The 13,248-nt window shown below is 46.5% G+C and overlaps 1 protein-coding gene across 1 annotated transcript; it reads right to left on the bottom strand.

The window, feature by feature from the left end:
* Positions 1–178: 178 nt before the first annotated feature.
* On the bottom strand, positions 179–12,626 carry LOC121781418 (immune-associated nucleotide-binding protein 9-like). Its single transcript, XM_042179160.1, has 5 exons — positions 12,425–12,626; positions 12,069–12,343; positions 11,869–11,985; positions 494–577; positions 179–394 (listed from the first exon to the last, which is right to left on the bottom strand). The coding sequence occupies exons 1-5, from the start codon at positions 12,624–12,626 to the stop codon at positions 179–181; spliced, it is 894 nt and encodes a 297-aa protein (XP_042035094.1).
* Between the last annotated feature and the right edge of the window lie 622 nt (positions 12,627–13,248).

Genomic DNA, 13,248 nt, shown 5'->3' with positions numbered 1-13,248 from the left:
AAATAAAAACACTTGCACACAACCAAAACTTGAAACAAACATAAACACGACGACATATTAATTAAACTTCCTCGAATGAAAATACACACATGGAGAGTGCATCGCCAACTGAAAAACAAAACACTACACAAAATAGCAAAAATCAAAACATTGTTCCTCTTTCAATCACATAATCAGATCACATGACGATACAATTAGGCTTACGATGAAGCTCCTCTTGAAGCTCCCAGCTCCGATGATCAGCCCGGCTCAAACGCTCTCGCATCATGTGCATTTCATGCTCTGACTTTGCCTGTTCTTTCCGTGCCTTCTGTTCCGCCTTCGCCCGAGCAGCTCTTTCCTTGGCCAACATCTTTTCCAAGTTCGAGACACTCACCTTCAGTCGGGTCTCAATCTTCAATGATCCAACAATACAATATAGAGATACGGATGTCACAAATTTTTAACATACTATATGTCTTGAGGTAGTAATTTATTCATATTCAAACAATACCATTTCCACCGAACGGTCATACTGCTCTCCACCAGGAGACACTTGAGTTGATTTCCCTTCGGCACCTTCATCAATCTCATCCTTCTACAAGCAAAAAAAGTCTAGTTGATTCAGACTCTTGGAATTATGACAGATTATGAAATATACTATATCGATCATACAGATTAAGAATACCTATAAATGATTGTGAAATTATAAATGCAAAGTAGGACTATAATGATACCAAAAAAAAAAGATTTTCACGAAATCTTGTAATTGATGGCTGGGCGAATTTTTGATGGTAGTAAATACAGGTAATGAATATAGATCACGACACAAGGAATTACGTGGTTCGATTTACTGAGGTAAATCTACGTCCACGGGAAGAAAGGAGGGCAAGATTGTATTGCTTGATCTGATTTTCCAGCTTACAAATACAGACTTGCAATATGATATTTGATGTCTCGAGCTCTCCCTAGTCTATCTGATCTAAGTTCTATTTATACATTGAACTAAGATCGTGGCTTGCATCACCACTAACTAGGTCGTGGCTTACATCACCACTAACTAGGTCGTGGCTCACATCACCACTAACTAGGTCGTGGCTTACATCACCACTAAGTAGGTCGTGGCTTACATCATCAGTAATTAGGTCGTGGATGTCGTGGAGGTCATGAGATCCTGCATGGGTCCACTATCTCTTTGTTTGGTCCGCTATCCTGCATGAGATCCTGTATGAGTTGACACCAATATCTCCCAGTTCGGTCGAATAATGAGACCAAACTGCTGAACTATTGCCGAGCAGCTTTTTGCTCATCTGAGAGTAGAGCTTGATTGGTCGGCTTTTACCGAGCTGTAGGCTGGGGCCGAACTCTTTGGTAATGCCGAACTGATACTCTTCCTTGGGGACCGAACTGTTGAGCTATTGCCGAGCAGCTTTTGCCAATCTGAGAGTAGAGCTTGATTGGTCGGCTTTTACCGAGCTGTAGGCTGGGGCCGAACTCTTTGGTAATGCCGAACTGATACTCTTCCTTGGGCTTTGGGCTGATGGGCCGTCACTGCTATTGGGCTTGCTATTGGGCTTGTTTAGTACGTACCCCATCACTACCCCCCCCGAAAAGCGAAGTGAATCACTTCGGCGAAGCGAGTCACTTCGGCATTCTGGATAAAGGTACGGGGAAGGCTGACGTCAGGGGACGTGCCTTGCGCGTGACTGCATTAAATGCGACAGTAAAATCCGGCCGTTGAATCCTGAAAAGGTGGGATTCGAAACGGTGCGATGATTTTGAAATCTTCTCCGAATCTGATAAATACGTCCTTTCTTCATCATTTGAACACTTTTGCTATTGCTTCTTCTGCATTCTCTCTCTTCCGCGTAAAAATTTCCTTCCGCTTTCAAGAATTTCTTCAGAATTTCTTCAGACTTTCAAAGAGTAAGAACTATGTCTTCTTCTTCTTCTGAGTCAGGTAGCGGTAGGAAAGGGGATAAGGGGTCTTCTAGCCGGAAAGAATCCGGGGAGAAGACCGTAGAGTATTTTCACAGCATCTTGAGTAAGGATACTGTGATATCCCTACACGAAAAATATTTTTTTCCTGGGGGGAAGGTTGCGATTCCCGACGACCTTCATAGGGCTGATTCGCCGCCGGAGGGTTACGCCACCGTTTATGAAGCCGGCTTGGAATGCGGGCTTCGTTTCCCTCTTCCCCCTGCCTTTGTAGAGCTGCTTGATTTTTTTCAACTCCCTTTAGGTCAGGTGACTCCGAACTCTTGGAGGCACTTATCGGCCTTTGCTGCCGAACTGCGTAGGTTAGATAAGGATCTGTCTCTGAGGGCAATCCTTAATTTCTTCCAGTTTAAGAGAAAAGGATCTTGGTTTTACTTGATCCCTTTACAGCCTTTTAGGGCCTTCTGCAAAACCAAGTGGCCAAAGTGGCAACATCGCTTCTTTTTTTATAATAGGACAGCGGCTCCGGGCTTTCCCTGGAGAGGGCCGAAGTCCGTGATTCCTCATCCTCGGTTAGAACCGTTGGACGAGCTCGAGGGCGAGCTCAATAAGATTCCTATGATTAGGAAGCAGTACCTGGAGTATGAGCTCGTCAAGGGCGACTTCGTGTTCGACTCCTCGTCTTCGGACGAAGAGACCGAGGGTGAGGAATTCTTTTTTGTGCCTTACTGCTTTTGTGGCGAAAACTAACCTTGCTTTCTTGCTTTTTGGCAGTGAACATGCTAAATAAGATTAGCCGCAAATCCTCCGAGCTTAAGGAGCCGGAGAAACAGAAGGCTACCAGCTCGGCGCCTGATGCCGAGAAGAATCCGAAGAGGCAGAAGACCTCTTCTTCGGATCCAAAAGAGCCGGAGTCCACTTCGGCAAAGAGGAAGGGGAAGACCCAGAAGCCCCCAAGAGCGCCGGAGAGAGACATCGTCTTGGCGCCCCCTTCGGAGCATGTCTGTGAGCCTTTTGCATGGCCAACGGACTTTGCCGAGGTGAATTCTCTTCTTGATTTTCTGGCCTTGCTTTTTTCCTGTATTTTTTGTGGCCCCTCGGTTGACTTTTTCCTTTTTCCATTTTCAGAGGAACGATATGCTCTCCAAGCTCGTCGCCGTTGAACTCTCCAAAGCGTCCAACGATTATGCTGAGATGCAGAGGAAGTTGGCGGCTGCTCGTCACCAGGCCGAACAGGCTAAGGCAGACTTTGAGAAGGCCAGAGCTGCTAGGATCTCGGCCCAGGATGAAGCCCAATTTGCCAAAAACCAGCTCGTCATCCAGCGAGAGCAGACGAAACGGAGGGATGCTGCCGCCGTGGTTGCCCAAGGGGAGGTTCTCCGTGCTTTCGCGGAGAAACTCTTTCTGAGCAATCAATTTTCGGCCTTTGTCGGTGATCTGCTGAAACTGATGACCGATAATGCCGAGCAGGGGCCCGAAGTCGTCCTGCCGCTGTACGGCCGAGAGATAGCAGCTCGTCTCCAGAGTCTGCCGCTCCTTGAGGAGCTTGCTTCGTCCTCGGTCCTGCTTTCTGCTGACCGAGTTCGTAGTTGCCGAGCTGACCGGGACGAGAATATGGAGGCTATCTTTGCCTCCTTAGGGCCAGTTTCACCCGCTCCAATTTTCCACGGAGAGGGTGAGACCGAGCAGCTTGATCAGCAGACCGGAGACAGGCAGGCCGAGCAAGAGGTGCTGCTGATCGGTGATGGGGGCACCGGGCAGGCTAGGGGGAGCAGGGAGGCCGAGGCTGAAGCTGAGGCAGACAAGGAGAAGGAAGCTGAACCTCACCGAGGAGCCGGAGACGAAGCTGGCGGAGTATGATTTCGTCTCCCTTCTCTTAGTTTAGTTTCTTCCTTCTTGTAAAATGGCCTTGAAGCCCTCCTTGTGTAAAAAAAATTTTTTCTTATGAATGAAAAAATTCTTCTTTCTGCACTTGTGTCTTCGTATAGCTTTTCGTACTCTCTTTTACTCCTGTTGTGGTTTACTACCTGCTCAGTAAACTGAAACGCCGAACTGACATAGGCTGCTTTGTATTCTTAACTCTTAAGGAGCTGGAGGTACTTCACTGGAAGCGGCTGTACTCTTCTGCTTTAGACGAAGCTGAGAAAAAAGCCATAGCTGACCAGATGAAGAATGACGAACTCTTGGCTTGTTTAGTGAAGCTGGAGGCTGACAATAAGGACTTAGAGTCCGAAAAGAAAGATCTGGAGGCCGAACTGAATACTGCCGTCGCTGAGAGGACTGCGTATGAGGATTTCATCTGCAGGCGCGGGGGAATGACCATCTCTGAAGTTCAGGAACGAGTTGACGAACTGTGGGAGGAATATCATGTACTCCGGAGGAACAATGCGCTGGAGAGCTCGGCTTGCCAACAAGTCGTGAAATCATTGCGGCGCTGGGCTTCTCGGTACGACATCATTCTTTCCCGGCGTCCCTCAATCGAGAGATTCCTTAGGCATTTCCCGCCAACAGATGCTCGCACTCCAGCTCAAACCTCTGATTCACTTGCTCAAAACCCTACTCCAAGTCAGCAACGAACTCAGGAGCAACCGGAAACGTCAAGACGAGAACGGACTCAGGAGCAACCGGAAACGTCAAGACGAGGACGGACTGAAGTTCGTAGAGGAGCTGTGATTATGAGTGAGCAAGATCAACAAATGATTCGTGAAGAGACTCTTCGCCGCCGAGGTGCTAGAGCTTCCCGGGCTCAGGGAAGAGGCGGTAGGTCGATTAGAGCATCTCGTCGACCTGCTTATTCTTCAGCTGCCCGGAATGACCGAACTCGGCTTCACGAGGATTTTGTGAATAGATGGCTCAACTTTAGCAACCAGGGACAGTAGAATAGTCCTTTGTAATGGCGTAACGCCTTCTTGTAGGGCAGCAGAATTATATGCCGAACAAGATTTAATAAATGAAATTTTTATTTCGCTTCTATCACTGCGTATTTACAGCTCAGCGAAAAAATTTCATCGTGCTCGTTCTCGGTCTTATGAAGTAAACATCTTTGACCGGACTCGTCCTCGGTCTTATTGAGTGAGCTTCTTTGACCGGACTCGTCTTTGGTCTTATGAAGTAAACTTCTTTGACCGGACTTGGTCCTCGGTCTTATGAAATAAACTTCTTTGACCGGACTCGTCTTTGGTCTTATGAAGTAAACTTCTTTGACCGGACTCGTCTTTGGTCTTATGAAGTAAATTTCTTTGACCGGACTAAGCTTGTGTCCTAATTTGGCGAGTTTTATCGCTCGGATCGGACTTTCCCTTGTCCTAATTTGGGGATCGGACTTTCCCTTGTCCTAATTCGGCGAGTTTTATCGCGTGGATCGGACTTTCCCTTGTCCTAATTCGGCGAGTTTTATCGCGTGGATCGGACTTTCCCTTGTCCTAATTCGGCGAGTTTTATCGCGTGGATCGGACTTTCCCTTTGTTGCAGTTCGTTTCAGACGGACTGCTTGTTTCTTAAGCTGAATTGTGGTCTTGTATCCTCCTTAGAAGCTTGGACTCACAATCGTTGGCTTATATATGTTCTAAAAAGGGGATCAGCCTTCGAAGAACAAGATACCTCAGTAACATTTGTAAGAGACGACGCGCACATAGACAGACAAAACGCACATAGACAAATAAAAAGGACGAAAAAGATTTTAAACTTTTATAAAACAGCACAAAGAACAAGTAAAAAACAAAGAAAGCACATACCTCTAGGACCGAACTAGACACAAGACTGACTGACCGGACTGTCTCTTACAAATGGAACTTCTTAAGGTTGGAAATGTGCCATGTTCGGGGTACTTGTTCTCCTGACACGTGAGTCAATTTGTAAGACCCTTTGCCGAGGACTTCTGACACCCGATATGGACCTTCCCATGTGGGTTCGAGTTTGCCCAGCTTTTCTGCTCGGCTTACTTCGTTGTTTCTCAAGACAAGATCTCCCACTTGAAATTGCAGCTTTTTCACCCTTTGGTTATAATACCGGGCTACTTGCTCCTTGTACTTGGCTGCTTTTATGCAGGCCAATTCTCTTCTTTCTTCGGCCAGATCTAGTTCGGCTCTCAGTCCGTCATCATTCATTTCTGAGGAGAAATTTAGAGTTCGGGGACTGGGTACGCCGATCTCAACCGGAATCACGGCTTCAGTGCCGTACACCAGACTGTACGGAGTTTCACCGTTGGATTTTTTGGGTGTAGTTCGGTAGGACCATAGGACTTGAGGGAGATTTTCTACCCATTGTCCTTTGGCTTGTTCTAACCGAGCTTTTAACCCTTTCACCAAGATACGGTTTGTTACCTCCGTTTGTCCGTTTGCTTGTGGGTGGGAGACCGAAGTGAACCGCTGTTGAATATTCAGCTCTTGGCACCAATTCTTGAATGTCTTGTCGGTGAACTGAGTCCCATTATCCGAAATGAGGATGTGGGGTATGCCAAATCGGCACACTATGTTTTTCCAGACGAAATCCAATGCCTTCGAGCTCGTTATCGTAGCTAATGGTTCAGCCTCCACCCACTTCGTGAAGTAATCCACGGCAACGATAAGGAATTTCATTTGCCGAGGAGCTTGTGGTAGTGGTCCTACTATGTCTATGCCCCATTGCATAAAAGGCCAAGGGCTTTGCATAGCACATAGATCGGTCTGCGGCATCCTTGGGATATTTGCATGGATTTGGCACTTCGTACATGTCTTGACGAGCTGCACTGCTTCTTGTACCAAAGTTGGCCAATAATATCCCCACCTCAGAACTTTTTTAGCTAAAGCTCTAGCTCCGATGTGGCTACCGCAAGATCCTTCATGAACTTCTCTAAAGATGTAGTCCGTCTCTTCTGGTCCTACACATCGCAATAACGGTTGAAGGTAGGACTTTCTGTATAGGACTCCTTCATGAAGTTCATACCGAAGTGCTCGGCATGTGATTTTCCGAGCTTCTCTCTTATCCTCGGGCAGTTGTCCTTGATCTAGATACTGTAAGATCGGCGTCATCCAGTTCGGCGAGCTGGTTACTGAATGTACCTCAGCTTCATCAATGCTTCGGTGTAGTAATTCCTCCACCTTTGAGCTCGGATATGAGGCCAACTTACTTAAAGCATCTGCTCGGCTGTTTTCCGCTCTGGGAATGCGGATTATCCGAAAATAAGAGAAACTTCGGCTAATGCTTTGCGCTTTGTCCAAGTATTTTTTCATCCTCTCATCTCGGGCTTCACTTGTACCCAGCATGTGATTCACTATGACTCGTGTCCGTCGGGAGCGATAAGTAGAATGCCAGCTCCACTTCCCGTTTTATTCGAAGCTCCATCTACGAATCCGCTCCAGCAATCCGGCGGCTCTACTTCGGATTCCAGGGGCTGTGCTAGTTCGGTATTGGCAGAATTTTTCTGTTCGGCCATGACAGGGATTACTTGATCGAACTTTGCCTCTGTAAGAAAATCTGCCAAGGCTTGTCCCTTGATGGCTTTCCGAGGTAGGTATTCGATTGAGTGTTCTCCCAACTCTATGGCCCATTTGGCGATTCTGCCTGATGCTTCTGGCTTGGTCAAAACTTGCCGAAGTGGCAGATAGGTTAAGACGCATACCTTGTGAGCATAGAAGTATGGCCGCAGTCTCCTTGCTGCATTTACTAACGCCAGAGCAATTTTTTCCAGAGGTTGATACCTTGTTTCTGGACCTCTTAATGCTCGGCTTGTAAAGTAGATGGGAAGCTGCTTTAGGCCTTCTTCTCGTACAAGCACCGCGCTAATGGTTTGATCTGATGCCGCTAAGTATAAGAATATCACTTCGGCATCGGTTGGAGCAGAGAGAATTGGAAGCTTGGCTAAATAACTTTTGAGCTCGTCAAAAGCCTTTTTCTGCTCGGCTCCCCACTCAAACTTTGGTGCCTTTTTCAACACTTTGAAGAACGGCAGTTGCTTTTCGGCTGCTTGGGAAAGGAATCTATTCAGTGCGGCTAGACATCCAGTTATCCTTTGCACATCATGTATGGACTTCGGCATCGCCATGTTCTGAACAACTTGAACTTTTGAGGGATTTGCCTTGAGTCCGTCCTTTGAAACCCAACAACCCAGAAACTTTCCCGAATCTACCAAAAAGGTACATTTTTGGGGATTGAGTTTGAGGTTGGCTTTTTTGAGCACGTCGAGGGTGGATTTGAGGTTGTCTTCGTACTCCGAAGTGCTTCTGCTTTTGACGACTATGTCGTCAACATACACTTCAACCTCTTTTCCTATCAAATGCCGAAAAAGCTTATCTACCATCCTTTGATATGTGGCTCCGGCATTCTTTAAACCGAATGACATCTTTTTATAAGCAAAGATGCCGAAGTCAGTAATGAAAGCCGTTTTTGAAGCATCATTCTCATCCATTAAAACTTGGTGGTAGCCTTTGTATAAATCAAGAAAACAGAAAATTTCGAAGCCGATCAAAGCTTCTACTTTTTTATCTATGTTCGGAAGGGGATAGCAATCTTTAGGACAGTGCTTGTTTAGATCGGTAAAATCTATGCACATCCGCCATCCTCCTTCTTTTTTCTTGATCATCACAGGATTGGCCACCAAAGAAGGATATTTCACCTCGAATAATACATCCGCTTTCAATAATTGGCGGACTTCGTCATGGATGACTTGATTTCTTTCTGCCGCAAAGAGTCTTTGCTTCTGTTTTATAGGCCGGACTGAAGGATCAATATTTAACCGATGAGTGATTACCTCAGGGGGCACTCCGGTCATGTCCAACGGAGACCATGCAAAGACATCTTTGTACTCCTTGAGGAGCTGGATGGTCTTTTCCCGGAGTAGAGGCGTTCCCGCGAAACCGATCTTGACCGTTCTGGATGGATCATCTTCGTATAACTGAACGGTCATTGAGTTCGACTCTGGTGTGACTTCGGTCATTTCGCTTGCCTCTGACTCCGGCTGCTGTGATTGCTATGCTTGATGATGCCGATCTGATTGCTCGGCACTTTTAAGCGCAATCTGCAGACACTCTTTTGCTCTCTTTTGATCACCTCGGATGACCGCTATCCCACCTTTAGTGGGAATCTTGATGGTGAGGTGATAAGTAGAGCAAACGGCCCGAACTGCGTTGAGCCAGTCTCTTCCCAAGATGATGTTGTACGGGGACCGAGCTTTTACCACAAAGAACTCGATCATCGTACTGGAGCTTGTAGGCGCTTTTCCCACCGTGATCGGAAGGCTGATAATACCTTCAGGGCGGGTGTCCTCCTGGGCGAAACTTTTCAGAGGAAGTGGAGCCGGACTGAGCCGAGCTGGATCCACTTCTAGTTTATCGAAACATTCTTTAAAAAGAATGCTGACTGACGCTCCGGTATCCACAAACACTCTGTGGATCAGTTTGTTTGCCACTCCGGCTTGGATGACAATAGCGTCTTGATGAGGAGAGATGGCCGGGACGGGATCTGCATCTGAAAATGTAATCACTTCGTCCTGCTTCAGCCTTTTATGCGTTGGCTCCTCTCGATTGAAGCCTCTGCGCTCTGACTTCAGGGACGATTTAGTCTTCCCGGCAGGGAGAGCATCAATAGTCAGGATTACTCCATCATATTGCAGCTCGTCATCGTCTTCGGGGTCCTGTTGCTTTTTCAGATCCTGAGGAGCGCAGTTTGCACCTCTCTGCTTTTTGTTCTTTTTCGGCTGCTTGCTTTGGTATTTTTTTAACGTTCCTGCTTTCACAAGAGCATCAATACCTGCAGCCAAATGTCGGCACTCCTCGGTATCGTGACCGTGGTCTTGATGGAAGGAGCAATATTGATCCTGTGGTCGACGCGCGGCCGATTTCGTCATCCGCTTTGGTTTTTCGAACATATCGGAATGCAGTTCGAAAATTTCCGCTCTCGACTTGTTCAATGGTACGAACTGGGCGGGCGGCTTCTCGGGATTGAGACGTGGCCCCAATCGGTCTTGCACCGGAGTCCTTTGAATCCTTTCAAAAGGAGTTCGGCGAGGATGTCCCTGATCGCCAAAAGGAGTTCGGCGAGGATGTCCCTGATCGCTATGATCAGGCTTCCTCCTGTCTCCTCGGGATGAGCTGTCTAAAGACCGTTTGCGACGGTCTGCCTCATCGGCACGGGAGAACTGGTCCGCAATGTCCCACATCTCTTGAGCTGTTTGCGGACTGCATTCCACGAGCTTTCCGTAGAGAGCTCCGGGCAGGATTCCATTTTGGAATGCCGAAATGACAAGTAGATCATTGAGATCATCTACTTGTAGGCATTCCTTGTGGAATCTCGTCATAAAGTCGCTGATCTTTTCGTCGCGACTTTGACGTATAGAAAGCAGCTGAGCCGAAGTGATTCGGGCTTCCGCTTTCTGAAAGAACCTCCTGTGGAAAGCATCCATTAGATCTCGGTAAGATCTAATGCTGCCTTGGGGGAGGCTATCGAACCACCTTCTTGCGTTCCCGATAAGAAGCTCGGGAAACAGCTTGCACATATGGACCTCATTGAGACCTTGGTTCGCCATGTTATACTGATAGCGTCCCAGGAAGTCATGAGGATTCACTAACCCGTCATAAGTCATCGACGGAGTTCGGTAGTTCTGTGGCAAGGGAGTTCGGGTGATATCGTCCGAGAACGGAGTCTTCAATGCTCCGTACATGGCGAACCCGACATCTCTTCGGTATGGAGGAGATGGAGTTCTCCTGTGATTCCGGTACCGAGGAGGAACAGGAACATGTCGGGGTTGAGGATTCTTCTTCCTGGAAGACACGGCACTACTGCGGTAGTGACTTTCATGTCTGGATGAGGAGGGAGAATCCACCGTTTTCGTCTCCGGCTTTTGGCCCTTTTGCAGGAAAATTAAAAACTCTTCCTGCTTCTCGGCCAAAAACAACTTGACAGCCTCGTTCAAATCGGGCTGCTGGGAAGACTCGGGGCGATGAGTCTTTGAGCGGCTTGTTCCTTCTCCGTGAGAACTGGAAGTAGATTTCTCCCGAGGCTGTTTTCCAGACCTGCGGGCTGGACTAGCTTCCTCAGGGTTATCACGAACGGTATTATGGGTATTATGTGATCTGGTATGCATTTTTTTTTTTTTTTTGGGTGGAAAAAGTGTCAAAAATTCGCTTTATCACAAATTTGGTTCTCTGTTTCCCACAGACGGCGCCAGTGATGGCTGGGCGAATTTTTGATGGTAGTAAATACAGGTAATGAATATAGATCACGACACAAGGAATTACGTGGTTCGATTTACTGAGGTAAATCTACGTCCACGGGAAGAAAGGAGGGCAAGATTGTATTGCTTGATCTGATTTTCCAGCTTACAAATACAGACTTGCAATATGATATTTGATGTCTCGAGCTCTCCCTAGTCTATCTGATCTAAGTTCTATTTATACATTGAACTAAGATCGTGGCTTGCATCACCACTAACTAGGTCGTGGCTCACATCACCACTAACTAGGTCGTGGCTTACATCACCACTAAGTAGGTCGTGGCTTACATCATCAGTAATTAGGTCGTGGATGTCGTGGAGGTCATGAGATCCTGCATGGGTCCACTATCTCTTTGTTTGGTCCGCTATCCTGCATGAGATCCTGTATGAGTTGACACCAATATCTCCCAGTTCGGTCGAATAATGAGACCGAACTGCTGAACTATTGCCGAGCAGCTTTTTGCCCATCTGAGAGTAGAGCTTGATTGGTCGGCTTTTACCGAGCTGTAGGCTGGGGCCGAACTCTTTGGTAATGCCGAACTGATACTCTTCCTTGGGCTTTGGGCTGATGGGCCGTCACTGCTATTGGGCTTGCTATTGGGCTTGTTTAGTACGTACCCCATCAGTAATCATCTTCTATTCTCATACATTTTCACAAAGAGTTCAGTTAGTTGAGATATTAAAATTTGAAAAATAAGAAATACTACTTGACTGACCTTGATTTGTTAGAAGAGATCATTGGTGTATGGATTGCCTCCATTCACCTCCACCACAGTCTCAACAAGAGAGAGAAGCTCCTCCCTCTGTTTACTAAGCCTTTCTTCATCTTCTACCCAATTATTAACCACAACAGTTCTATTCCCACACTTTTTCAGAGTATCCTGAATCAATGAGAACATAAATACACATATAAATTCTAAATAATAGTAGTACTAATCGAAGAAGAAGAAGAAGAATTCAATACCGTCAATTGGTGAGGGCAATTTTTGGCCAAATAGTCATCAAGAGTAGCATTCTTCCCGAGAGCATCGCCGTGGGAGAAGACCACAATCATGTAATCAGCGATTTTCGCGCCAAATATATGGCAGAGGACCTCGAAAGCCGAAGCCTCCTCTTCAGAGAAGCGGTTTCTCAGCGACAGGACGAAGAGAACGGCGTGGATTCCATCCTTGGCCAGATTAATCCACTGCGCGATCTCCTTCGCCATAGCATTCGATTCGACGTATGAATCGAACAACCCTGCCCCAAATTAGAGAGTTACTGTCAACAATTTGAATTTGAATTTGAAGAGCCAAAAAAAAGAAAGATATGGCAGCGAACCAGGAGTGTCGATGACGTTGAGAATCCTTCCGTCGTCGAAGACGGATGTGTCGAGCTTGCAGGCGGCGGTGACGCTGCCTAAGCTGTGCAAGGATTCGAAGGCCTCTCGGCCAAGGAGGGTGTTGGCAGTGGCGCTTTTTCCGTTACCCATTTTTCCGAGCAAAACAACGGTTCTGCTTCTGGAATTGGATGATTCAGCCATTGCAGATATTCGAGGCGCTTTGGTTTGGTTAATTGGTGGAGTGGAGATATGCTTTTATTGATGGTATCACTGCTGCTGTTGTTATGCCAGTGGCGTTCCATATTCCGAGACGATTTGGAATACTTTCCAAATCTGACATATTCCTCTCTCTCTCTTTCACCTTGAATTCTGAGAGTCGCTTCAAATTTTTTATTTCAATTTTGCTTTTCAATTTGCATCAATTGACAACTTCTTTCTCCCTCTCGATTGCATTGATACTACTGCTAGGATTTATGCACGATTTGGCATATAGTGTCATGGAGCAGAGATTTATGTAAAGTGCAAAGTTCTCACAATTCTAATACTAAATGTTTGAATATGGTTTGATAGAGTTCAATAATAATCCATGCATCATTAACTTCAATAGTAATTTTCATCACATAACAATCCAATACATATCCAATTGAGCTTGTGTTCAATATAATTAGAAACACGAAATCCAAACTTTGCAATATAACACAATTTGGCTTGCGATTGATCTGTTCTTGAAGCTCTCAGCTGCGATGAGAAGCTTGGCTCAGTCGCTCCCTCAATTCGTTCAACTCATGCTCTGCCTTTGCCATATCTGCCAGCGACTTCAGGT

Source organism: Salvia splendens, chromosome 20 (genome assembly GCF_004379255.2).
Source record: "Salvia splendens isolate huo1 chromosome 20, SspV2, whole genome shotgun sequence".
Lineage (NCBI taxonomy): Eukaryota > Viridiplantae > Streptophyta > Magnoliopsida > Lamiales > Lamiaceae > Salvia > Salvia splendens.
Note: the sequence above shows the minus strand (reverse complement) of the source record. Positions and strands in the feature narration are given on the sequence as shown.

Coding starts and splice junctions, on each gene's coding strand:
- LOC121781418 (XM_042179160.1), bottom strand. CDS start 12,626: ATGGCTGAATCATCCAATTCCAGAAGCAGAACCGTTGTTTTGCTCGGA. Junction 578..11,868: donor TTGTTGAGACTGTGGTGGAG/GTGAATGGAGGC, acceptor TTTTGCTTGTAG/AAGGATGAGATTGATGAAGG. Junction 395..493: donor ATGACCGTTCGGTGGAAATG/GTATTGTTTGAA, acceptor GGATCATTGAAG/ATTGAGACCCGACTGAAGGT.